The sequence below is a fragment of the Clavelina lepadiformis genome, chromosome 5 (assembly GCF_947623445.1).
Source record: "Clavelina lepadiformis chromosome 5, kaClaLepa1.1, whole genome shotgun sequence".
NCBI lineage: Eukaryota > Metazoa > Chordata > Ascidiacea > Aplousobranchia > Clavelinidae > Clavelina > Clavelina lepadiformis.
The window spans coordinates 19,358,283-19,379,008 of NC_135244.1; the positions used below are offsets into that span (position 1 = coordinate 19,358,283).

General features: G+C 39.0%; 2 protein-coding genes across 5 annotated transcripts in view; one reads left to right on the top strand and one right to left on the bottom strand.

The window, feature by feature from the left end:
* Positions 1 to 5,218: 5,218 nt before the first annotated feature.
* Positions 5,219 to 7,390, bottom strand: LOC143461195 (protein ANKUB1-like). Its single transcript, XM_076959023.1, has one exon. The coding sequence runs from the start codon at positions 7,205 to 7,207 to the stop codon at positions 5,414 to 5,416; it is 1,794 nt and encodes a 597-aa protein (XP_076815138.1). The 5' UTR covers positions 7,208 to 7,390; the 3' UTR covers positions 5,219 to 5,413.
* A 2,917-nt stretch (positions 7,391 to 10,307) lies between these two features.
* The window catches only part of LOC143460593 (agrin-like), a 42,361-nt gene continuing 31,942 nt past the window's right edge, over positions 10,308 to 20,726 (top strand). For 2 of the 4 annotated variants that reach the window (XM_076958173.1, XM_076958174.1), the window contains exons 1-3: positions 10,308 to 10,973; positions 11,121 to 11,252; positions 11,388 to 11,508. In XM_076958173.1, the coding sequence (XP_076814288.1) occupies positions 10,686 to 10,973; positions 11,121 to 11,252; positions 11,388 to 11,508 (541 nt within the window). In that variant the 5' untranslated portion in view covers positions 10,308 to 10,685. The remainder of the gene's footprint in view (positions 10,974 to 11,120; positions 11,253 to 11,387; positions 11,509 to 20,726) is intronic. The other 2 variants (XM_076958176.1, XM_076958175.1) reach the window with 1 other exon arrangement.

The window sequence follows — 20,726 nt, forward strand, 5'->3', positions numbered from 1 at the left end:
TATATATAAAATAGGGGTGGTTCTTAATGAATGAAATAAACAAACTGAAATAATGTGTGTAGAAACTAAATTTTGATGTGCATATCAAACGTTACTCATTTTTTATCAAAACTTCCTGGGTGAGAACCTTCAGTGTTGAATTGTATCAGAATCTTTATCTTCTCATCGAAAATAGTCTTTACACGGTTTATCTTTGTCAATGATTCCTCATCGCTCAAGTCCCCTTTACCAGCCAGGCTTTCCGCACTTTCTGATTGTTATTTTTTTATTTATTTGGTTTTCAAGCTTTTTTGTTGTCTTGCTTATATGTATAATTGTTCATCAGGACCACTAAACAGAATCAAATGTTGCCAAAGCCTTGCTCAAGAAAATTGTCATGGCAATGTAGTGCTGCTGAGTCTCAGTTTTAAAACTTACAATCATTATTATATATATTGACTGAAATGATTGTTTGTAGTTAACGAGAATGACAAGAAACATGCCAAAATTTGAAGAAAGCCTTGTAAATGTAAGCTTGCAAAATTAAATATTGTTGTATAATGCAAATATAAAATATAACAAACAAATATTCAATTTTGCCTGTATGCATGAAGCATCCAAAAATTTGGTACATGTATCTCAAAAGTTGGTAGGAATACTGGAAAGGGTACACCTAAAATTTTAGTGTTTTTATTCGACAGCTAACGAGATAACTAGATGTAGTGCATAAACCGAATAACCAGAAATGACAAACATTTACATAACAGGACAAAAGTGCTGTAGCGACAGTTCCTAATACTGACTTCAGTGACCTTCTGGAAAGTTTGCATGACGTTTGAGCGTTGGCTTACACACCGACTCTTTAGTGCAAAATTGCCAATATGTCGCATAGTCTGTATACACTAACAGGTGTCACATTAGCATGGCGCAATTTTTCATGTAAGATTTATCACTTATCACATAGTACATTACAATATCATTAGAGTACATTTATTTGGCACGCTTATAGGTGTCATGACCCAATTTAAAGAGATAGGTTTTTGAATGCAAAGTACGTTAAACCAAGAAGCTACTATTGCAAAACCACATCATGAACCATCCTGAATTTTGGCTTGCAATGAGATCTTGGCTAGGACTGCCTACAGTCTTTGTTTGGACACAATCCTTGTGCTAAAATTTCTAAAACAACTACCTAAACTTTTCCACCAAATTTACAGCTTTGCTTGGACCTGCAACCAGCTATCGCCAAAATCATAATAAACAAGCCCACATCAACATCACATGCTCATTGGACCGGACAATTTCTTACTTTTTTTAATATGACGCTTTGGATGATGCTGTACTAATTAAGAAGAAATTGTAAAAAAATAAGTCTGAACATATGATTGTTTCCGGTGAGTTTCCGAATCCGTAATAGTAACAGCCTGTACAAAACTTTTTAAGATTTATTAATAAAAACCTGTACAGACGTAATGCCATGCCATGGTAAGGCACTTTTATATCAGTATCTACTTTTGCACTTCCATGCCACTAGGCCATAGGTGTCAAACTCCCGGCCCGCGGGCCACATCCGGCCCGCTTTACAATAAAACTTGGCCCGCAATGCTATTTTATACATTGAACTATTTCCGGCCCGCGAGATCATTGTGCAGTATAACTTACTTTTTTCAAGCAAAAACAAGATTATAACAAATCGCACAATACAGCAGCACAACAGTTGCCTCATCATATGATAGAATAAATCGATTTATTCCCAGCCAACACCGTCAAAAAAAACAAAAATTTGGTGCTCTTTCGCTGACTGTTCCAATTCATATACTCGTGTCACGAAACGTTCAATCAAGTTTTATCCTTACGGCCCGCGGCGTTAAATAAGTTTTGAGTTTTGGCCCCTGGTGCGATTGAGTTTGACACCCCTGCACTAGGCTATGCAAGGTGTGAACGACACTTGGTCCTCTTCAATTGTCCTGATAATATGAAAGTTCCAAATGAATAGTTGATCTAAATGATGAAACATACGATATGGTACAAAACCAAAAAACTGTTTATCAGAAATAGCGCAAAAACAAACTTGATGACCAGGCCTCAAAAGAAGAAGAATCATCGCAGAGTTTAAGTAGCATGAAGACTTTCCTCTGTGCGAGGACAAAGGTTATGAATTCATCATAAAATATCATTGTATCAAATTATACAGTATATAACATGTCACAACTTGTCCATTACACCGGAAGTCCTTGCCATTCATGCCTTCATAGAAGAGTAGAAATGTGAGTACCCAGCACAGCATGGTATGGTCCCGACTGAAAAGTATGGCAGCTTCCAACAAGACCTTACATGAGCTAAACAACTAAAAATTACAAGTGCGAGCCAGACTGGAAGGTATGGTAGTTTTCCACGAGAAATCGTGCGTACAAAGATGCAAGTTAGGCGTGATGGTTTTCACCAAAGCCTCAATTCTTCGTTTATTTATAATAAATTGGCTTTCAAACAACTAGCTTTTCTTTGTTTGTTATAAATCAGCATGAAGATAAAAAATTCGGCGTGCATGTTGATGAATCTTGTGCACGCAGCCGCCACACTTTGCACTATGGAGTGTGGGTGCTCAAAACAGCCCGGAGGCATAGTCCTAGTAATGTATCCTGTTTGCCTAATTCTAATCCCTTAATCAATTGAAAATTAGGAATAGCAGAAGCTCTGACCAAGTCATGAAGTACGTAAATACGCACCTACAAATAGTGTCATCGAAGCTAATAGAAAATATACTTATTGAGTGCACCTATGCCAAACTCTGCAGTCTAGAAGGGCACTAAAGTTTCATATCTTCGTTTATTTGTTATAAATCGGCGTGAATATTGCCTATAATATAACCTCTTCAAACATACCGGTAAACATGTCAATGCGCTACACATGCAACGTCCACAGGCGTAGTAGGCCCAAGCCATTCGGAAATCTTTGCGTTTGTACAGATCATAACATGTACACAATATCATTTAATCATCAGAAACTGGTTACATATGGATAAGACCCATGAAAATACGGTTAATACCCGTATAACCATCCAAGTTTTCAAACCAATTTCAACTAAGTTTCAGCAGTCTACCTCCAAGTCATTGGGCTTGTCCGATTCTTCTCCATACGGTAATCAGGTCGAATAGTGAAAGCCTGAAGAAACCCATCTGATCACACCCATAGAAATCTTGAATTTGCAGAGCCCCTGTCGCATGTTGCCCCTAGTGGCAGATGGACACACAAACCTACTTTTTGCTGGAAAAGCGTGGCAGATTGTTGCGATGAGATTTTTGCAAATTTAGATTTTGTCTGTGATGAAATTACAACATCAACTTTTTTCCTAACTTTTAGCTGACACGTCTTAGTAGTTATTTTGCAACTCCAAACAGCTGACAAGGTTGTAACATTTACTTACCTACAACATTTGGTTATAAATGGCTGTTTTCGAGGAACGAGATATTACGATATGCTATGAGAAAAGCATATCTTGTGAGTAACACAATATAGTTACTAAAGTCACATAATTTCATTTAACATTTTGTTTCGTTTTTCATTTACAATTCTTTATAACTCTATTTGTCATAAACGCTAGGAGTTGTGAAATATTTTTTCAAATATTTTTACTTTAGTAACTCATTGGAGATACTATTTTACGCATTACAAATTGCCATTTCTGCAGATTATTTTATCTATCAAAATAAAAAATAAAATATGATATTCGGTAATTTTGTATTGGTATTAATATCGTTTAATAAGCATTGGTCTTTTGCACAGCTTAGAGAACCTTTTTGGCGCCATATACTCCAAAATGAAGAATTAAGCAAAAGAATAAATATGATGGTCTTATTGCACGTGCGACGAGCATTTTCGTTTTATTGGTTCACTCCGATTGCCCAAGGTATGAATTATATTCCCAGAAGTGCGCAAGGCAATAAGAAGGATGTAATAACTTGGCTAAGTTTATCTTGTATGTGTATGAGTAGATGTGTAAGATCGAGAACAAGTGATATTATAATTGACAAGAAACTTTACGAGAATATAATGATAATGTGAGAGAAACTAGGTTAATTTAAAGATCACATAGAGATGATAAACCACTCAGAGGAGTGTAGAACCTCCAGTTAGTTATATGCAGAGTACACACGTATTCTAAAGTTTTCTTAAAATGACATAAAAAAACTACAAAACTGCAAACATTGTGACAAAGTGCCAGTGAAATATAAACACGAGTGCAAAGCGACCAACGGCAACAAACGCTTTGAACCCAAACGACGTTGTGACCCAATAATGTCTGTAAAAAGCGGGCATGGTGGCTTTGTTGATTGACGTATACAGTAGATAAGAGAGATACTGCGAAGTAAAAAGAAATAGATACTGCACTACTGTTCCTGGTAGAATTTTTTTTGTTAGCAAAACGTTTCATGAAAACCGCATAAAAGCTAATATCTATCAATGCTGAGTTAAGTTAATGAGTGTATACTTTGCATCCGCGGACTGCTAAACTCAACCGTTTGTTTCTCTGTTGTGTGACTTGTGATGGCTTCTATTGCAAAACAAAATGAGCCTAATGCATGGTTAATTTTGGTGAGCGTCAATTAAATTTGCGTTTTTCATCACGAATAGAAACACCGCATGCTGTTGTTATTAATATCACACAATGCCAAGAGCAATTTAAAAGACTTATAGAAAGGTTGCAAATGAACGAAACTCGTTGCCTACTTGATTTTGTCCAGAGCTTAGAGTTTAAATTAAACCTAGGCTTTAATCAAAGTTTAATGCAAGCGATGTGCCTCGAAGAAGAAGCAAGAAGTCAGACAGGTTACTTGTGAAACTAAAAATTTTATGTCGCCAAAATATTGCTTCTGTAAGTGTGGTAACGGACAAAATTGTGTGCATTATTGGAGCTGGTACTAGTGGCCTTTTCAGCTTAAAGGCTTGTTTAGAAGAGAGAATAGAACACGTTTGCTTCGAAACAACAGCTGACTTAGGTATGCAAACTACTGGATTGCAAAGTAGTCTTTAAAAAGACGCTAATAAACGGTCAATCTTGAAAGAGCATACTGTACACTATGTTGCGGGGGCTTACTAATGGTACCTTAATTATGTAACCTGTTTCTGCTTTCTTATGGAAATTAGATAGGACCTTGTAAAATCTCATCATGTTTACAGGCTTATATATAGGCTATATATATAAAAGACATAGAGTGATGAAAAACGAGGATACAACTTTTAAGGCAGATTTATTGTCAAAATAATACAGCAGTGACAATTACTTTACAACACGGTTACGTTATCGTCTATGAGCAGTTCCCACGAAAAACGATTTATTTTTGCTAATGTACGTCATAAATACCTAATATTGTATGCATAAACAGAAAAGAGACAAAAACAACAATAGTTATCTAGGTGGGTTTCTCCCCTTTAATCAGCTTCTGATCTTAACACTGTTGGTTAACACTGTCGGCAGTACAGTGACTGGTCGTACCGCGCTCTCGTTTGCAACCAAGCAATTAAGCACGCCTCGTTTTGCAAGAGATATGGCAAGATCCACCTGACGTAACCACGCCTTGTCCTTGAATGTACTGGCCACGCTCATACAATGAATGGCGTTGTCTCTAGGACATAAGTCCCTGTAATTTTCGAAAACTTTCATCGTGTGCAAGACTGGGTTTTCGATTCGAGAGCTCACATGAAAGAACGGACGTAGAGTGTTTTCGACGCTTACTGCTGGGAGTGATATGGCCGCCTCAACCGTTTTCTTGTTTCGCAGATTTTGCGGCTGCTGTGTTTGCTTTGATGACTGCAGTTTGGGGGTGTGGATGTAGGATGCGGGGCTGTAGGCTCCTTCGTCTCTTGGTTCGTCCGAATCACGGGAGGAATATTTTCTGGATCTGGATAATGAAGGAAACCGACTATCTTTGGCTTGTGGAAGCAATGTGCTGCTGCCAATCGAGATCAGATGCTTTCTATCATGAAGACTTTTGACAGGAGAAAACTTATTTGAGTTTTGCTTGCTATATTGATGCCTACCATGCTGTCTGGTCGCTATTGAACTTATATCGTGCAGGGCAACGCCGCTTTCCATTTGGGACAAGTAAACAGCCTCTGAAGCTTTCGCTTTTGAATGCATCCAGTTTTCGCCATATCCATCAACCAGAACTCCGTGACCGACCAATGATATACCTTTGTACGACCGTCTTTTCATTGAAGAGCAGTAAGCACCTAACCTGGAGAGGACCTTATCTCTTGCCTTCTCGCACCACTTGCGACATCGTATTACCACGAACATTGGCAGTGTCACGTTGTTTTCTGTATAACTGCTGTACAGCTTTGAAGATAAGTACAAGATGCTGTCCGTTTGGTCGTACTTGCAACACACTTGTATAGGAGTGTGGCCATTTGAGTCCTTTGCCACAAGGCAGCAGATATTATTCTGGACAAATATACGAAGAACGTTTACTTTTCCGCATTGTGCGGCTTCGTGGACGGGACATTTCCATATATCTGGGTGGTGAGCAGCAATGCTCCACAGCTTTGTCGGATGTTGGCCCACTGGTTCTTCTGGCTTGACCCCTCCAAATCTTGGGTTTATCAGCGAATTTGCGAGATCAACATGGCCAAAATGTGCCGCGATATAGCAGGCAACCCGGTACTGAAATCTCGCAATCTGTTCGTCGGTAGAAGCGTATCTGTACACGCGCTTGGTATGACCTCGAATGGCAGCCGCTAGCAGATCACACCAACCGTCCCAAACGTGAAGAGTTATTGTGGTACCTAGCGTTACCTTGTACTCGTGGAGCGTGTGCCCATCAAACATTTCTTCCCCATTAGGTGTACACAGTCGAAAAACCGACACCGGTAAACCTGTTTTTTTAGATACCATTTCTCGAAGGCTCTTCACGGACGTTTTCGAATGGTCAATTTGCTCACGTATTGCAATGATATCGTCGTTAAAGGCGCAGTTTATATGAAGCACTGGCTTATCCGAATCCTTCAGTAGACTTTTTACGGTCGCCCCTGACGAAATGCCAATGTCCGAGCAAATCCAGGCATCGTTCAGAATTGCTCCTGCGTAGGTAAGCTGAAGTATTTTGTCTTCCATGTGCGAGGAATTAAGCTTAAAGTAATCACGGAGAACGGTTTTAACGTCACCCACGGACTGACCAGGCTGTACATCCAGCGGTAGTCTGACATCTTCAAACGCAACAAATATTCTCATATTTTCATTTGCCCGGATCTATCTTGTCATCAGAATGAGCAAACTTATTGCTAAAGCCGCCTGATTGTAAGATGTTTTAAAGAGATTTAAAGGAGTTAAAATCCGTTCCTGTTAACAGTGATTTAACTTGCTGATAACAAAGCTACTTTGGCGTGTGCCCTTTTTTACTTTTGTGTAGCAACGCGAAGCTACATCTTCTTATCATATTTGGAGATTTTATGACCAAGCCACTCTCAGGTAACACGCGTAAAGAAGGCAACATATTCACCATTGAAGTGTAATTAAATTAAATAATATTGTATTACAGGGTAAATATTTTAAAAAATGAATGAATAGCGCGAATGGGGTGATGTACAAGCAGCTTTTGTTTTCTATCAAAACGTATCTCATTACATTACTCAGGAAAACCGTCTATGATTACACGAGTGAAAAAGCAACAAAATGAAGTGCGTTAGGCTAGATAACCATAATTTCTGAACGAATGAGCAAAGCCCAAAAATATTTACAGGGATTAAGAAAACTACTTGGTTTCAAGGAAACCATTTTACTGCAAATAGAATATAAATCGTAGTTTATAAGAAACGTTAACCACGGCTGCAAATCTCTGCAGAATCCCTTGCTAAAATGTATTAAAATACTAAAAGTCTTCACTAATAAACGTTTATGCGGTATCCTACGGTCACGCAAGATTTTATCATTTCTCTTTTCATTGAATAGCCTATCACCACCACTACAGGTGGGCAAAATGTTCTTGATAAGTAGGTGAAATCGTTTGAACAGCTCGCTCAAAGCCGCATAATCTGAGACTTACTAAGGGCATAGCAAAACATTATTACAGACGTTTGTGGAAGCTAATAACTTAAAACACGCTCCGTTAGACTTGACAAACCTATCTGCTTATCTACTGATAAATATTTGTATTATCAGATATCAAATATAAACATTATCGTATTTGGTCTTGGCGTCTGGTGGCCATGCTAACCTGTCGCCTTTATTGCATCATTATTGTGCATTTTGCACGTTTTAAGCTAGCGCAACTTTTTCTTTTCAGTTAGTTTCTTTCTATTGTGCTATAGCAGCTATACCAACGGCTTACACCATATTTTCGGCCCCTTCAGTTAATAGAGAAATATTAGTATTACAATAGAATTTTTGCTAATACATACTCCAGCAGAAAACAAATACTATAGGTTTTTCATTTTCCTTGGACAAAGTTGTCGTTAGGTGTCAGCGTGTCTCCTCTCTGAACCTATCAACAGGTCCACTCTCATTCGCTTAAAGTTGAAAATTAAATCTGTACTATTCAATGAAATCGGCAATGTGAAATTTGAAAAGTGAAGTTTAATCTAATGAAATAAAATATATTTAAAAAAAGTTTAATCCCAAAATGAAGTCGGTATGATTACCGAAAGTTAGAAGAAAAACGGAGGACAAAAATTCGAAAAAACAAAAAGCTACATTACGGTAATTCGGAAAATTGTGTCAAAAAGTCTACTGTGTATACTTATAGAACAGTATAGATCAGTGATCGGCAAACTTTTACTACGATGGCCCAAATTTTCACTTCATTAGTAAATGAAGGCCCAGCATCAAATGTGAAATATACTTAATGCAGTAAATATTACTAGCTCACTAATAGTTTCAATGTGCTTTTCTTTTTTTCGCAGCAGACATTATTTTTTGAAGCTATTAGGATAACTTCAATTAACTTTTAATCTAGTTACGTGCTTTCCACAGGGTTTAGCAATATACGTTAACCTGCAATTAACAGACAGTTAACTCGCGTCACTTATGTTAAGTCGTATTGCGGCCTTGAAACTAAAACATGCATTGGTTTGTGCGAGCGTGGGTTGAAATTCCACTAGCTGGCTATAGTAGTCAGTTCTCAATACTTTAAATTTAGCAAATTAACTATTATGAGACATGAAATTTAGATTCAACTTTAACATTTTGTTTGGAAATTATCGTTTCATCGTTACTGATAAAATGAAGCTTGAACCTCTTTATATAACTTTTCGCTGACTGAAGTGTGACTTAGATATCCTTCGAACACTCACTGTGAATTATTCAACTATTGTCCAAGTCACAATTGCTAAAGATAAGTGGTAGGGTAGTAGAGGATTAGCGTTATGAATAAAAATAGGCTTGTATTCTCAATATGACGAGAATTAACGCTATGTGAGTCGGAGGTTACTGGTTGTGTTTTCCAGATGTTTGCCGATATAGCTGCAGTTAACCTTTACTTAAGATGGAAAAATACATCAACAAGTGGATTGCTCCAAGTTAACCAAGATAATAAAATAAAAACACTGAAACTACCACTCAGCCCACATTTACTTGATTATAGGGTACAATATGCGGCCCATTATATTTTGCTTGAAGACCCAAAGTTTGCCGACCGCTGGTGTAGATTATAGAATAATATACAATAAACTATTGCCAATCCACCGTGGAGAATCAATTTAAGTAGGCCAAGCTAAGCAATATAAAAACTCTACAAGTTGTAAGTCATTTCGCAAATTTCTCGGGTCTGCAAGGTTTTTCAAAAAAGATTAATGAATGAGAATATTTTGCATGACATAAATCCAAAAAATAAGACTTTCGCAGCCATCCCAAATAGAATTATGCGATGCTGATAGCTAGATGTACCAAGTTACCAACCATCTAATGTGTTGTATAGTTGATATAATGGGGATGAAAGAAGAGGTTCCGGCCTTGCTCGATAATAATTGAAACCATATCTCGTTTGTATTCATTGCACCTGACGTTTTTTTTTGGATTTACCGTCAATTTTAAACTCAAAAAAATTTGGCGCCATAAACACTGTGAGAAAAACACTAAAATTGACTTTTTGTTAGAAGAAACAGGCCTTTCCGGTGTGATAATTACACAATCAAACAAAAAAGGCATCTTTTGTTTTATAACAGAGCTTTTTCGGTCTTATGGCACGCAGTAGCAATGCACTTTGCGCCTTACCCCTTACAAATAAAACTACTGGAGACCCGACGATTTCAAACAAAAGGAGAAAAAGTCTGATAAAAAGAAAAAAGGTTCCTCTCTTTTTTTCAACTCGTACCGGTGATCAGTTGAGTGTTTGTGCTGTAGCAGGGTGTTTGAAGGTTGTGTGTTTGTCTGTGTTCCTTGCATGCTGTGAAGACGGCATGTTCACAACTACACATAGTTTTTGATTATTATTAAGTACATAGGATTAAATTTTAGGTCTAGCGGTATAAGAGTAAGCTAAGGGCAGTAGTTTAAGTGTCTCTAATTGTGGCTGACCATTGCTATACTTTCAGTATTGTGGATATTGAAAGTTATGATGGATTATAACTGACAGTTGGTTCGAAAACGATCTGTGTATTGGGGTTTGAGATAAGAAGATCTTTCAAAAACGCCTTAGCGGCACATACGCCGAACTTTATCTTAAAGCACTGTATATTTAACTGTTGAGTGTCAGCGTTATTTGAAGTAACTGCGTATGAAAATGTATTGCAATCTCCCTGGAAAGAATGCTTCCCTTCGGACAATACAAAGTCGTCTTTGGCGATTATCGCTGGTAGCATTTTGCGTATTCTACCTCGCCAGTGTGTCAGTTGAAGGGTCGCGGTTAACTAGAGCAATTATGATGTCATTATCACCACCAAAGAATACCAACTGTGTTGACAGCACCATTGTAGAGAAGAACGAAACATCTGGTATCATTCTAACTGGAACTGCTACACAATGTGACAACCTGAGGGCTGGAACATATAAATGCACACTTCAAGTAAGCCGTACATGGTCTTTATAACCTAATAAAATTGATGACTGTATCAACCTACTAAACCATTACGCTTGTGTTTTTTTGCGAATCATTTGTACCGAGCATTATTCGTTTTTAATAGTTCACATTTTGGTCGTGTTTATATTACAGGTTTGGAGGTTCATGAAAGGAAAAAGATTGGCTACAAATTTGGTCACTTTGCAGAAATCTCCGTATCCATTTTACAAAAATGCATTTGTCGACGTATATGGTATGGGAAATCCAACATTCTGCAAAACTAATGTAAGAAACCATTCCTTCTGTTAACTATATGATTTTCTGTTACGGTAATTCTTAAGTTGAATCAACCATAGCTATAAGAAAAAGTTGCTTTCAAAGCTTACAATTACCCTATGGCATTTTTATCATTTGCATTAGGTAAAGAAGCGTGACACAAGAATTTTCTTCCTCAATCGTTCCAATGACAGGCTTGTGTTGGCTGACTCACTACTTCGCATAACTCTTAACAATTTAGAAAACACTCAAGCCGTAATTGAAGGTAACTGTTTGCTAGTTAGACTACTATTCAATTTCTTTTTCTCCACCAGCAAAACTTATACGGATTCACTTAGCTTAGGTATTTGAAAATGAATTGTTGGAATATTTTGTGTATAACAACGTGGTTATGGCAATACATACCATCTTTTATTTTGTGTGGTTGCCTGAACTTACTATAATTTCGATTTTTTGGAAATTGCTGAGGTTTTTATGCTATCAGCATACTGTACAGCAACAAATGAGCTGTCTTGTTGTAATATTGAACTTTGTTGGTTATTTGGCGTACCATTACTCACAGTTGTGTGCTATGTTTGTCGTTGCTACATCGAGTGTTTGTTTAGAAATTATTATCGGGTGGTATAGAATTTCACCGGGGCAAATATTGTTATTAGTGTTCTATAAACAAAAGGCCTTATCGCTTTTACCAGCGGAAACGGTCAAGTTTATCAGCGGAATTAATCTCCGAACCTTGTCATGCAACAAAATATGAGTAATGAGTCATATTATTCCACTTAAACTGAACATACATTCAAACTCCTGTGAGACGTGTTTTCGCATAGCCCGGATAAAAGTTGTCAACCCAGCCCATTATTTTGTGCTGCTACACCGCCAAACACGTCTCTGGTCTCGATATTGCTTTAAATCATCTTGTTAAACGACAGCGCAGTAAGAAACGCTCTGAGGTAGACTTAGGGAACCGGCCTGGTTTCCGGCCGCCTTGTCCGTACTATCATCGCTTGTGTTTCGTCGCCGTACGCCGATATGCGATGTCCTTTCCAAAACGGCAATGAAAAGGTTCTTTTTGTTTTGGCGGTCGCGAAACTCGGAAGGAAATTTAACGTTACGCGTTCGTGAGCTATTATAAAGGCGACGTTTTGGAATCGTGTAATAACTGGCTTACGGTTATCCGTCCAACGTTAACTGAATGTTTGGGACACATCCGGCAGAAAACTTCATCACTCGAGCGCTGGTGCGCGAAATCAATTGATATATGTAGGAAATCGTTCCCACCAGTTTTTACTTCTTTTTAATTGCCAAAACGGCTTCAAAATTTAAAGCCAGGCATTTAATTGTATACGGTTGTAAAACAAGACGGTTTGTAATAGAATTATAAAACAGACCTGTAATGTTTGTTGTCATGTAGTTTTGCACTAAAACTCCCCTAGAGCGCGTAACGAAAGTAATCAAGTTAACGACGCGTGCGTGTATGTTGGCCCCGATGGGAGCTTATTATCCATCCCTTGAGAGATCCTCTCTGATTGACACTTGTCATATATTCTGCAAGTGCTACTTCCCGCGTTAAATTTCTCAGTTTAAAGTATTCTACGGTCAATTTGAGACAAAAGTGATATAAGTCAGCTACGACGTAGCCGCTGAATACGTTTTTAGCCTGCGGGTTTAAGTTAACTTGGGTAAAACCGATGTTGAAAGCAATTAACGTTCCAAAAACATTGTTTCAAGTCAACTCTAACGCTAAGAAAATGTGTAAGACAATTTTTTTGCATTCGTTGCTTGATTGAAACGACCACGCATTTGTCTTCAGTTTGCACCGTTGTTGAGTGATTTTGCTTTGTACGTTATGGCAGCGTACAAAAACATTTCCTACTTTGAGCGTTGTGTTTACGAAACCCGATTTTAAATATTGCGTTTTCATACTACAGTGTATTTAGTTTAAAAAAATGTATATGCTGAATAAGAAGTCACAACAGACCTGTGTCACCATTTTCATGTTTTCGTTAGTCTTTGTTGTTTAATGTCGCGAGGACAAGTGATTTCCGATTTTAACCGGCTTACACCTGTTATGAAGGGAAACGTTGTCCCGCGCTGGACAATGTTAAGTTGGCAATTACAATTTATTTTATTTAAAAGTTCTATGCGCAAACAGTAGGCTGTATTAATTTCATGATTATTTTAAAACTAAAGTGGCACCTAACCTAGCATCCATTTGAAATTGAATGATGCGGTTCTGCCCACCCAAATCGAACATCATCCTTTTTTGTGTGATCGTCTTTGCAAGAGACGTCATCTATGTCGGCGTTTTGTAAATATAAATTACAGATCTTTTTCATTTAACGTCCAAACAATCCATATCTATATATGAAAGAACTTATACATATTGTCTATTTACTTTTCCCAGCCTTTGTCAGAACTAGTCATTTAAAGCTCACTCAGTTTCCGTCCTAAGACTTGAAAATTGCCTGTTTAGAAATGCTTTTACCATAAATTACTAGGAGGTCTACACCTTCCCCGTCGATCAAGTTTAAACCGATGATTTTTCGAACAGAAACAAAATCTCGTATGAAATTACCGATATAGCCGATATTACATGAAATTCAAACTCGGTAGTTTCATGAATTTCGAAACAAATGGTTTTAGAATCCATTGTGAGTCATGACGGTGTCATCCTTAACGGTAACTTTTGACCTGAATTCAATTCTACATTTACCGCATTCCTTAGACACTTTACTGGGCTGTAGTTTACGTTAAAAGCAATTGAAGCGATCAAGTGTGCCGTTGGGGCCTTTGAAAGTCAAGGACACGTGCTAAGATCTGTCGAAGTTTGTGGCTCGTGCTCCAGTGTCAAGCAAATGTTATTGCGCCCTAAACACGAACGGTTTCCCGGTACCTTTATTGTCAAGCATTATTCTACGCTTGTGGAATGACACTTACCGGAAAGGAATACTCCGTCGCACAGGACATCATAATATCTTCTTATTGCCCCTTTGCGTCGTTTCAGTAGGTTAATGGTATAGTCAGTAATAAAACGACACTCTGACCAAAGTCATTGCCAACGACAGGTGATGGCTCCTCTTTACACTTGACTTCGTTCTTTCTCCTTGCCCTTGAATAACAAGTACGGAATGACCTCATGGATATTCCCTTCTACTGGTTGTTTAGTCTGACACAAACCTATTATTTTGCCTACTCAGCTTTCTTTACTGTTAAAGCTTTGCGAAATCGGTTAGGTGTTCGCAATTTGGCAACGAACTTTATCCGAAGTTTTTCAGGACAAAGTCTTTCAAAACTAGCAACCCTTATTAACAAAACATTGTGCGGTATGCGATGTTTTTAAATATTCTCATAACAACTTTGCACGTGTTTGGTTTCATGCTGAAATTGGTTAGTAGCGTATCAAGGACTTGAAATTCAAATGCCATTACCGTCAGTGTTTGCTGATATAGTTTGAATTTATCGACGACGCTAGCACGCGAAATTACCGTTAAATTGACGCCGTTTGTAGTGAATATGCCCGTCCCTTCAGTCATTAGCCAAAATTGTGTCATCAGCTAGCTCTAAACGGTACCCCGGGTGTACTAAGCATTGGGAGAGCACACCTGGACGTCGAAATTCGAAATGTTAACAACATGACAAAGCCTGCTTATAGGTGCGCGTTTGCAAAGTTTGTGCTTTCTTGTCCAAACTGGTTTGTGATGTAAACAGGATAAGACCCACCTGTAGCTTAGGTGATGGATAACAATTCCGGCCACGTGCGGACCTTAATCGCTCTCACTATAGACAAACTTCATGGCTTGTGGTACATGTTCGATCATCGGACTTGCGATTTTGGCCATTTTTATCGCTTTACGGTCACCTATCCTGTCAAGGTATTTATTTGTGAGCGACTTTACCGCCATCAGTCCAGCCGGTCGTTCTGGATTGCAGCTGCGCGTTGAAACTTTTTTGTTTGACGGGACGACAAACTTAAACATGGACCACACAATGTGTTCTGTCGTTTCGACGTTTAGTTATTGCTTGAGAAGTCATAAGACAAACGCAGTTCAAGTTTATTATGACTTACACCAGGATTCTGACGCCATCTCGGTTCTGTGTTTGTGGTACGGTCAAATGCATTTTCCAATTGTGAAAATTGACCGACTCAAAGCAACTGTGCTGTCACTTATAAACTTGATTAGCAACTGGGTAGTACCCAATTGCAGTAAGTCATTTATCATGTAGTTTGTCACGACATCTGTGAACGATTGTCACTTAAAGCTGACCAATCACGCGTTCTATGCCGACGTGCATCCCAGAAACAACACATGGCCACACAAGGTGTCAGTTACTACTCTTCCGCGGTTTGACCTTTACTTTGTGCGGCTTGGTGGTAAAAAATATCCCGAACCTTTGGAAATGTCATATTTTCACGACGCCGCAAGCCGTATAGGTAACGCATGTGTTGTTAATTGGACCTGGTTAGCAGCAATCTTCAGCTACAGGGTATTAAATTTAATCCGGCCCCAGTAATAACTTGCACCAGGTGCTTGGTTAAACAGAAGGTCAATTTACTAGCCGTTTCGTTAGTTGAGAAGGTTCGTTTTCGGTCAACGCCAATTTACATTTTTTCCGCCTCCATGGTCGGTTTAAGTACGATGGTAACAAGTGTTCGATCCGGCAGGTATTTCGTTGCAATAATATGTTGTCTCGGGCTTTAACAAACTTCTCAATCCCCAGTGGAAAACGAAATAAACATCGTTTAGCTAATTGAACCGCACTGTTCGTATCACTCTTTGTTGGAATGCTTTTGAGATGTGTGTGGTGGAGAGTACGGATAAAATCGATTTTCTGTGATAGCTTAACTTGTATTGCGTTTTGGAACACGATAAGTCCTTTGTAAAGCGACAGACGTCGCCATTGTTAGAATGCCTGAAACTCTTGTAACCGTGGTATTGTGTTTCCCACGCTCTGTAATGATCGAAGATACTTGGAGCAAACATTTTGCTTAAATCGCAGTGCTCAGTGGAAGTTTACATCATCAACTGGTAACACAGCACAGCACACATCCTAAATTTTCCTAAATGTTTTCCACCACACATGACACATTGGTTTAAAATTTCCCAAGCTTACATTCGTTTAAAAGCGCGTATTTCCCCAAAACAAGCGCATCGTTTCCGCTTGATATGATTAGTAAAGCGATCCGTTTTATCCGTCCGGTGGACCGTCTCCGGTCGACTTACCTATACCGATCAAGCCGGTTTATAATCAGCACTGAAATCTTTCTGCTCTTACATGCTCACCCTTGCAATTAAACGATCGATATAGCAGCGGGACTTGCTTACCTTCTATCCGGAAACGCCTAATAACATTTCCGGCAGTTCGGCCGCTTTGTATGTTGTTGATATTGATGAAGCAACTTGCCTTTTTGAACCTTAACTTCGTCCGTTGTTGTTTGCGTTTGTTGAAGAATTACCCATTTGGTGGAGGCGAGTTTACACAAAACTATAAGCTCAAAGTTGACAATAACGTACATTTGCCAAACAGTAACGTATTAAGTCTCTGATCCTTTTCCAGCGCGTTTTGTCTGCGCAATATCCAACGCGCCCAAAATGGAAATTATTTATTTTTCATATATACACTGTAATGTAATGTTTACTGTTTGAAGTTTAAAGGCAATTGAAATTGTTTTTTTTTGCATTTCGATTCGACAAACCGCACGCTCGCTGGGAATATCATCGTGAATAGCTTGTAATTTAGGATCCAACGCGCCAACCACCAGGTCTGTAGCTTTGCCTTGTTCTAGAAATCGGAGCCGTTTGGCCGAGCACAAGGAAACCGCTAAATCAAAAACAAAGCATTGGGTTTTAACTTCGATTAAGTTACTTGTTATCGCAATCCAAAGTAAACGATCGGTTGCAACAGCTAATGAATCTTCTTCGAATGGTTAGAAACAGGGATGTGTCGCGCGGAAAATTATTCAAGGATCATGCGAACACGAATATCATGTATTGGGTTTCGTTATCGCTGTTGTACTTTACCGCTAAATAAAGACTACCTGGTGACGACGCAATCCAGAGGACGTCGTTACGTCAAACAATTTACGCTTTTTGAATGAACATTGGATTTTTGGTAATTCACATTTTGAGGTACAGGATAAAAATGATCTTTAACTTAATTCATTTGCGAATCGATTTCGTTACTTTCACAAAGTCGCAGCTATCTATTTCTAGAGGTACACAAGAGGTGTTGACGCTTTTTCTGAGACCAGCGGTGCCCTTTGACAAGCTATTGAACTGTCGCGTAGTGAAGAAGATGTGCCAGCAAACATGTGCGTTTAGTAACTATCAATTAGATTTTTAGGACGCACGATTTTGCAGCTTGTCATTTCTTTAATAGTTTTATTGCCCCCCCCCCCCCTTTGAGGGAACATCCTTCATCATCTTTTAGTTTTGCGAAATTCGAAGTGTTGGGGTTCGCCGTCTGGGCAAGTCGGTCGTTTGTGTATTGCTTTGCTGGCATTTATTGGTTATTTTATGATTGAATGGAAACCGATACTACCATCTATGTCTGCGGGTTCCTACAGTACATGTAATAACTAATAACCTTGCGGTCATTTCGAGCGAATCACAACACTCCACTTCTTTCTAACCCAGCAGCGTTGCAAAATAAATGTTTCTTGTGGTCAAACTATAGTGGGTTTGAAACTGCAGTGTGAATTAACGTATCGAAGTTAAAGGTTTAGAAGTGTATGACCAACTTATCTTATTCATACCGAAACCACACAACAAACATATTGCTGGGTTCTTGAACTCTTGTGTTCGTGGCAACCGCGTCACTACGCTTTTGTTAACTTATTCAAGTGTGAAAAATGCCGAATACTTGCAAACTTGTTAACGCACAATAGCGTGAGATGGCGGAGCAACGAAAAATAGCTTGCACGTGTCACTGACAACAATTCTGAACTACCGTTGAAGGCCTAATCGGGGATTTCGACGACTGGAAAAGCTGGAAACTTGATTACTGCAGGGGTAATAACTGGTGATGCCATGTTGGTTTATGATTTTGTGCCGTTCGTTTAAATGTTGCTAAATTTAAACGCGCCCTAAAGGCTGACCCAGTAGTTTCAGATAAACTTGCTTTAAAGAACGTTACACGTGTCCTGAATAGGAGACACGCCCGTCACCAACATAAAAACGTTTCAAAGAAGCCCTTGCGTCATGACTTATTTTGCTTGGATTCCATTCACGGTCGTACCTTGCGTTGTTGATTGAGCAAATAACCATCAACCTTTGACGGACCAGGCCAGTGCTTAGCAAAATACTTTAAGCGCCGTACACGGGTATTTGAGCCGATCTAATTCCTTCCACATTGCAGTAAAAATCGTAAAAAGTCGCTTCTAAAGCGACGGCAGTTCGGGATTTGGTGATAGCCCACAATCGGTATACAGTGGATTTCTGTGAAAACTTTGACAAATTAAAGTAAAGAAGCAAGTAATTTGAGTACTTTGAGCTTGATGTACGCCATACGGGTTTATAGAAGCATGAGACTGATTAATGACATCGATGTTTTCTTAACGGTCGTCTACCATGGAATGCCAGAAGGGCACTTAATTATTAAATCCGGCTTTCGGAGCACAAAGTTCATTCAGTGGGGATGAAATGGGAACTTCTCGCGAGAGCAAACGTCGATTCGAAAAGAAAACACTTTCCAAAGTGAACGAAACGACATCAAAGTATCGGATCCAGTGGATTTAATAACGTCTTCAATGACTTGGCAATAAAAACCGCATTCCCTGCATTTCAGGAGAATTTTCCGCGTACTTTTGTTTTTCTTTCCAGCAACCAGCTCATTCCAAAGGTCCTCAATGTTTGACGGTTTAGTTTGACTTGTGTACCTTGGATCGTTTAACGACGGCCAACCTGCTTTGATTTATAGCACAGTCCTTATATGCACTGCTGGCCGAAATCAACGTGTGGAGATGTTGCGCACTGTACACGCCTGGTACATAGTTCTCAGATTGGCGAACAGTTGTTTAAGTAGGGTCGAAAGGTGTGCAGTGTATACGAACATGCCCAAATGCACAATCGGTGTCTTAACTGGCTGTTTAAAGTGCATTTCGCATTATAATCGATTATATTACCGGTTCAAATTTGACTGCGGGGCGCCCGTAAGCACCAGCGTCGTTAGCGGGGAGAAAGGAAATATTTAACAAGAAAATTTCGCGATGTCGAATCGAGCATTCCGACACGCGCCTAATCCGGCCGTTTAAAGTTTTTTCCATTAAAGCCGGTACTTAATTGTTATGATTAAGCGTCGAAAATGGATACGTTTCACACGAACGAAATACGCGGACCCGCTACGGAATTTTGTTTCTGATCATATCATAGCTACATACTCATATCCTGTTTTTGTCGTCACACTTTTACCGCAGTGACTTTTTCGACCTTGTTTTCAACGTCAACATTGTGGCTAATAGGTGGAGATAGCCATTGGTTGCCATAAACATCTTGTTGCCAATGCATTTTTTCCATCATCTCTTGCGATAGCTCTTAGACCGATTTAAGCATTTTTTTCCATTACTAACTTTATCCTAATTGAATATATTTTGTTCTTGTGTTTGAGTTGTTGGTAGCTATGCTCACGGTTGAGTAATTGTCTACTTGGAAATTGCAAACATTGGATCATCGCGAACCAACCACTAATTGGGAGATTTTCCCCAACCGAACGTAATGAATCATAAAATGATTCAATTGTTTGAAAAATGCAAAATAATTCGTAAATTTTTCACCTCTCGGACATAACACTCGACATTACCGGAACCTAATTCATGTTTTACTCGTTAAAGATTAAAACATAACGAGCACATAAACTTTGGTCAAATGAAGAAGTACGACAGTAACGTCACTCTTCAAAACGTACCTGCCATTTAAGTGGAAATCGCTGACAATATAGATACACGTCATGTCTCGCTTCATTTCAAGGATGAATTAAACTTCACATTGACCGACAACATATGCAACGTTCTGTACTAGAAACACAGCTGCGTCCACTTATTAGCGGATTTGAACTGAACAACTTCTTTTAACGCCGAAGTCTTCCTCTGTCAACGCTTCCAACATCAGCCTAGCCGCCGACGTTGTACTCACGCGGATACTTTGCGTAAAATTTGGAAAAAAGGCTGATAACTTCCATGTTCTGTAGTCCATGATGAAAAGGGCTTTGCATGCATGTATTTGTACATGCTGTTATTGAAGCATTCTACACGCATGCTATTTTCTGTTTTTAAAACGTTTATTGAAGTCTGTCGTCATCATCTACAAACAGGAACGCTATATAGGCTACGCAGCGTCAGATAACAGAGCATTCTTTTTGTGGTCGTTGGTTTGTTTTGGAAATCCGCTTGGCAGGCGACGTCATGTAGCGGTATAGTTGACCGTAAACGCCAACCCAGGCCTATGCCGTTGGTAACTAACCTTGAAGATGTACGGCAGTCCCTCCGGTAAT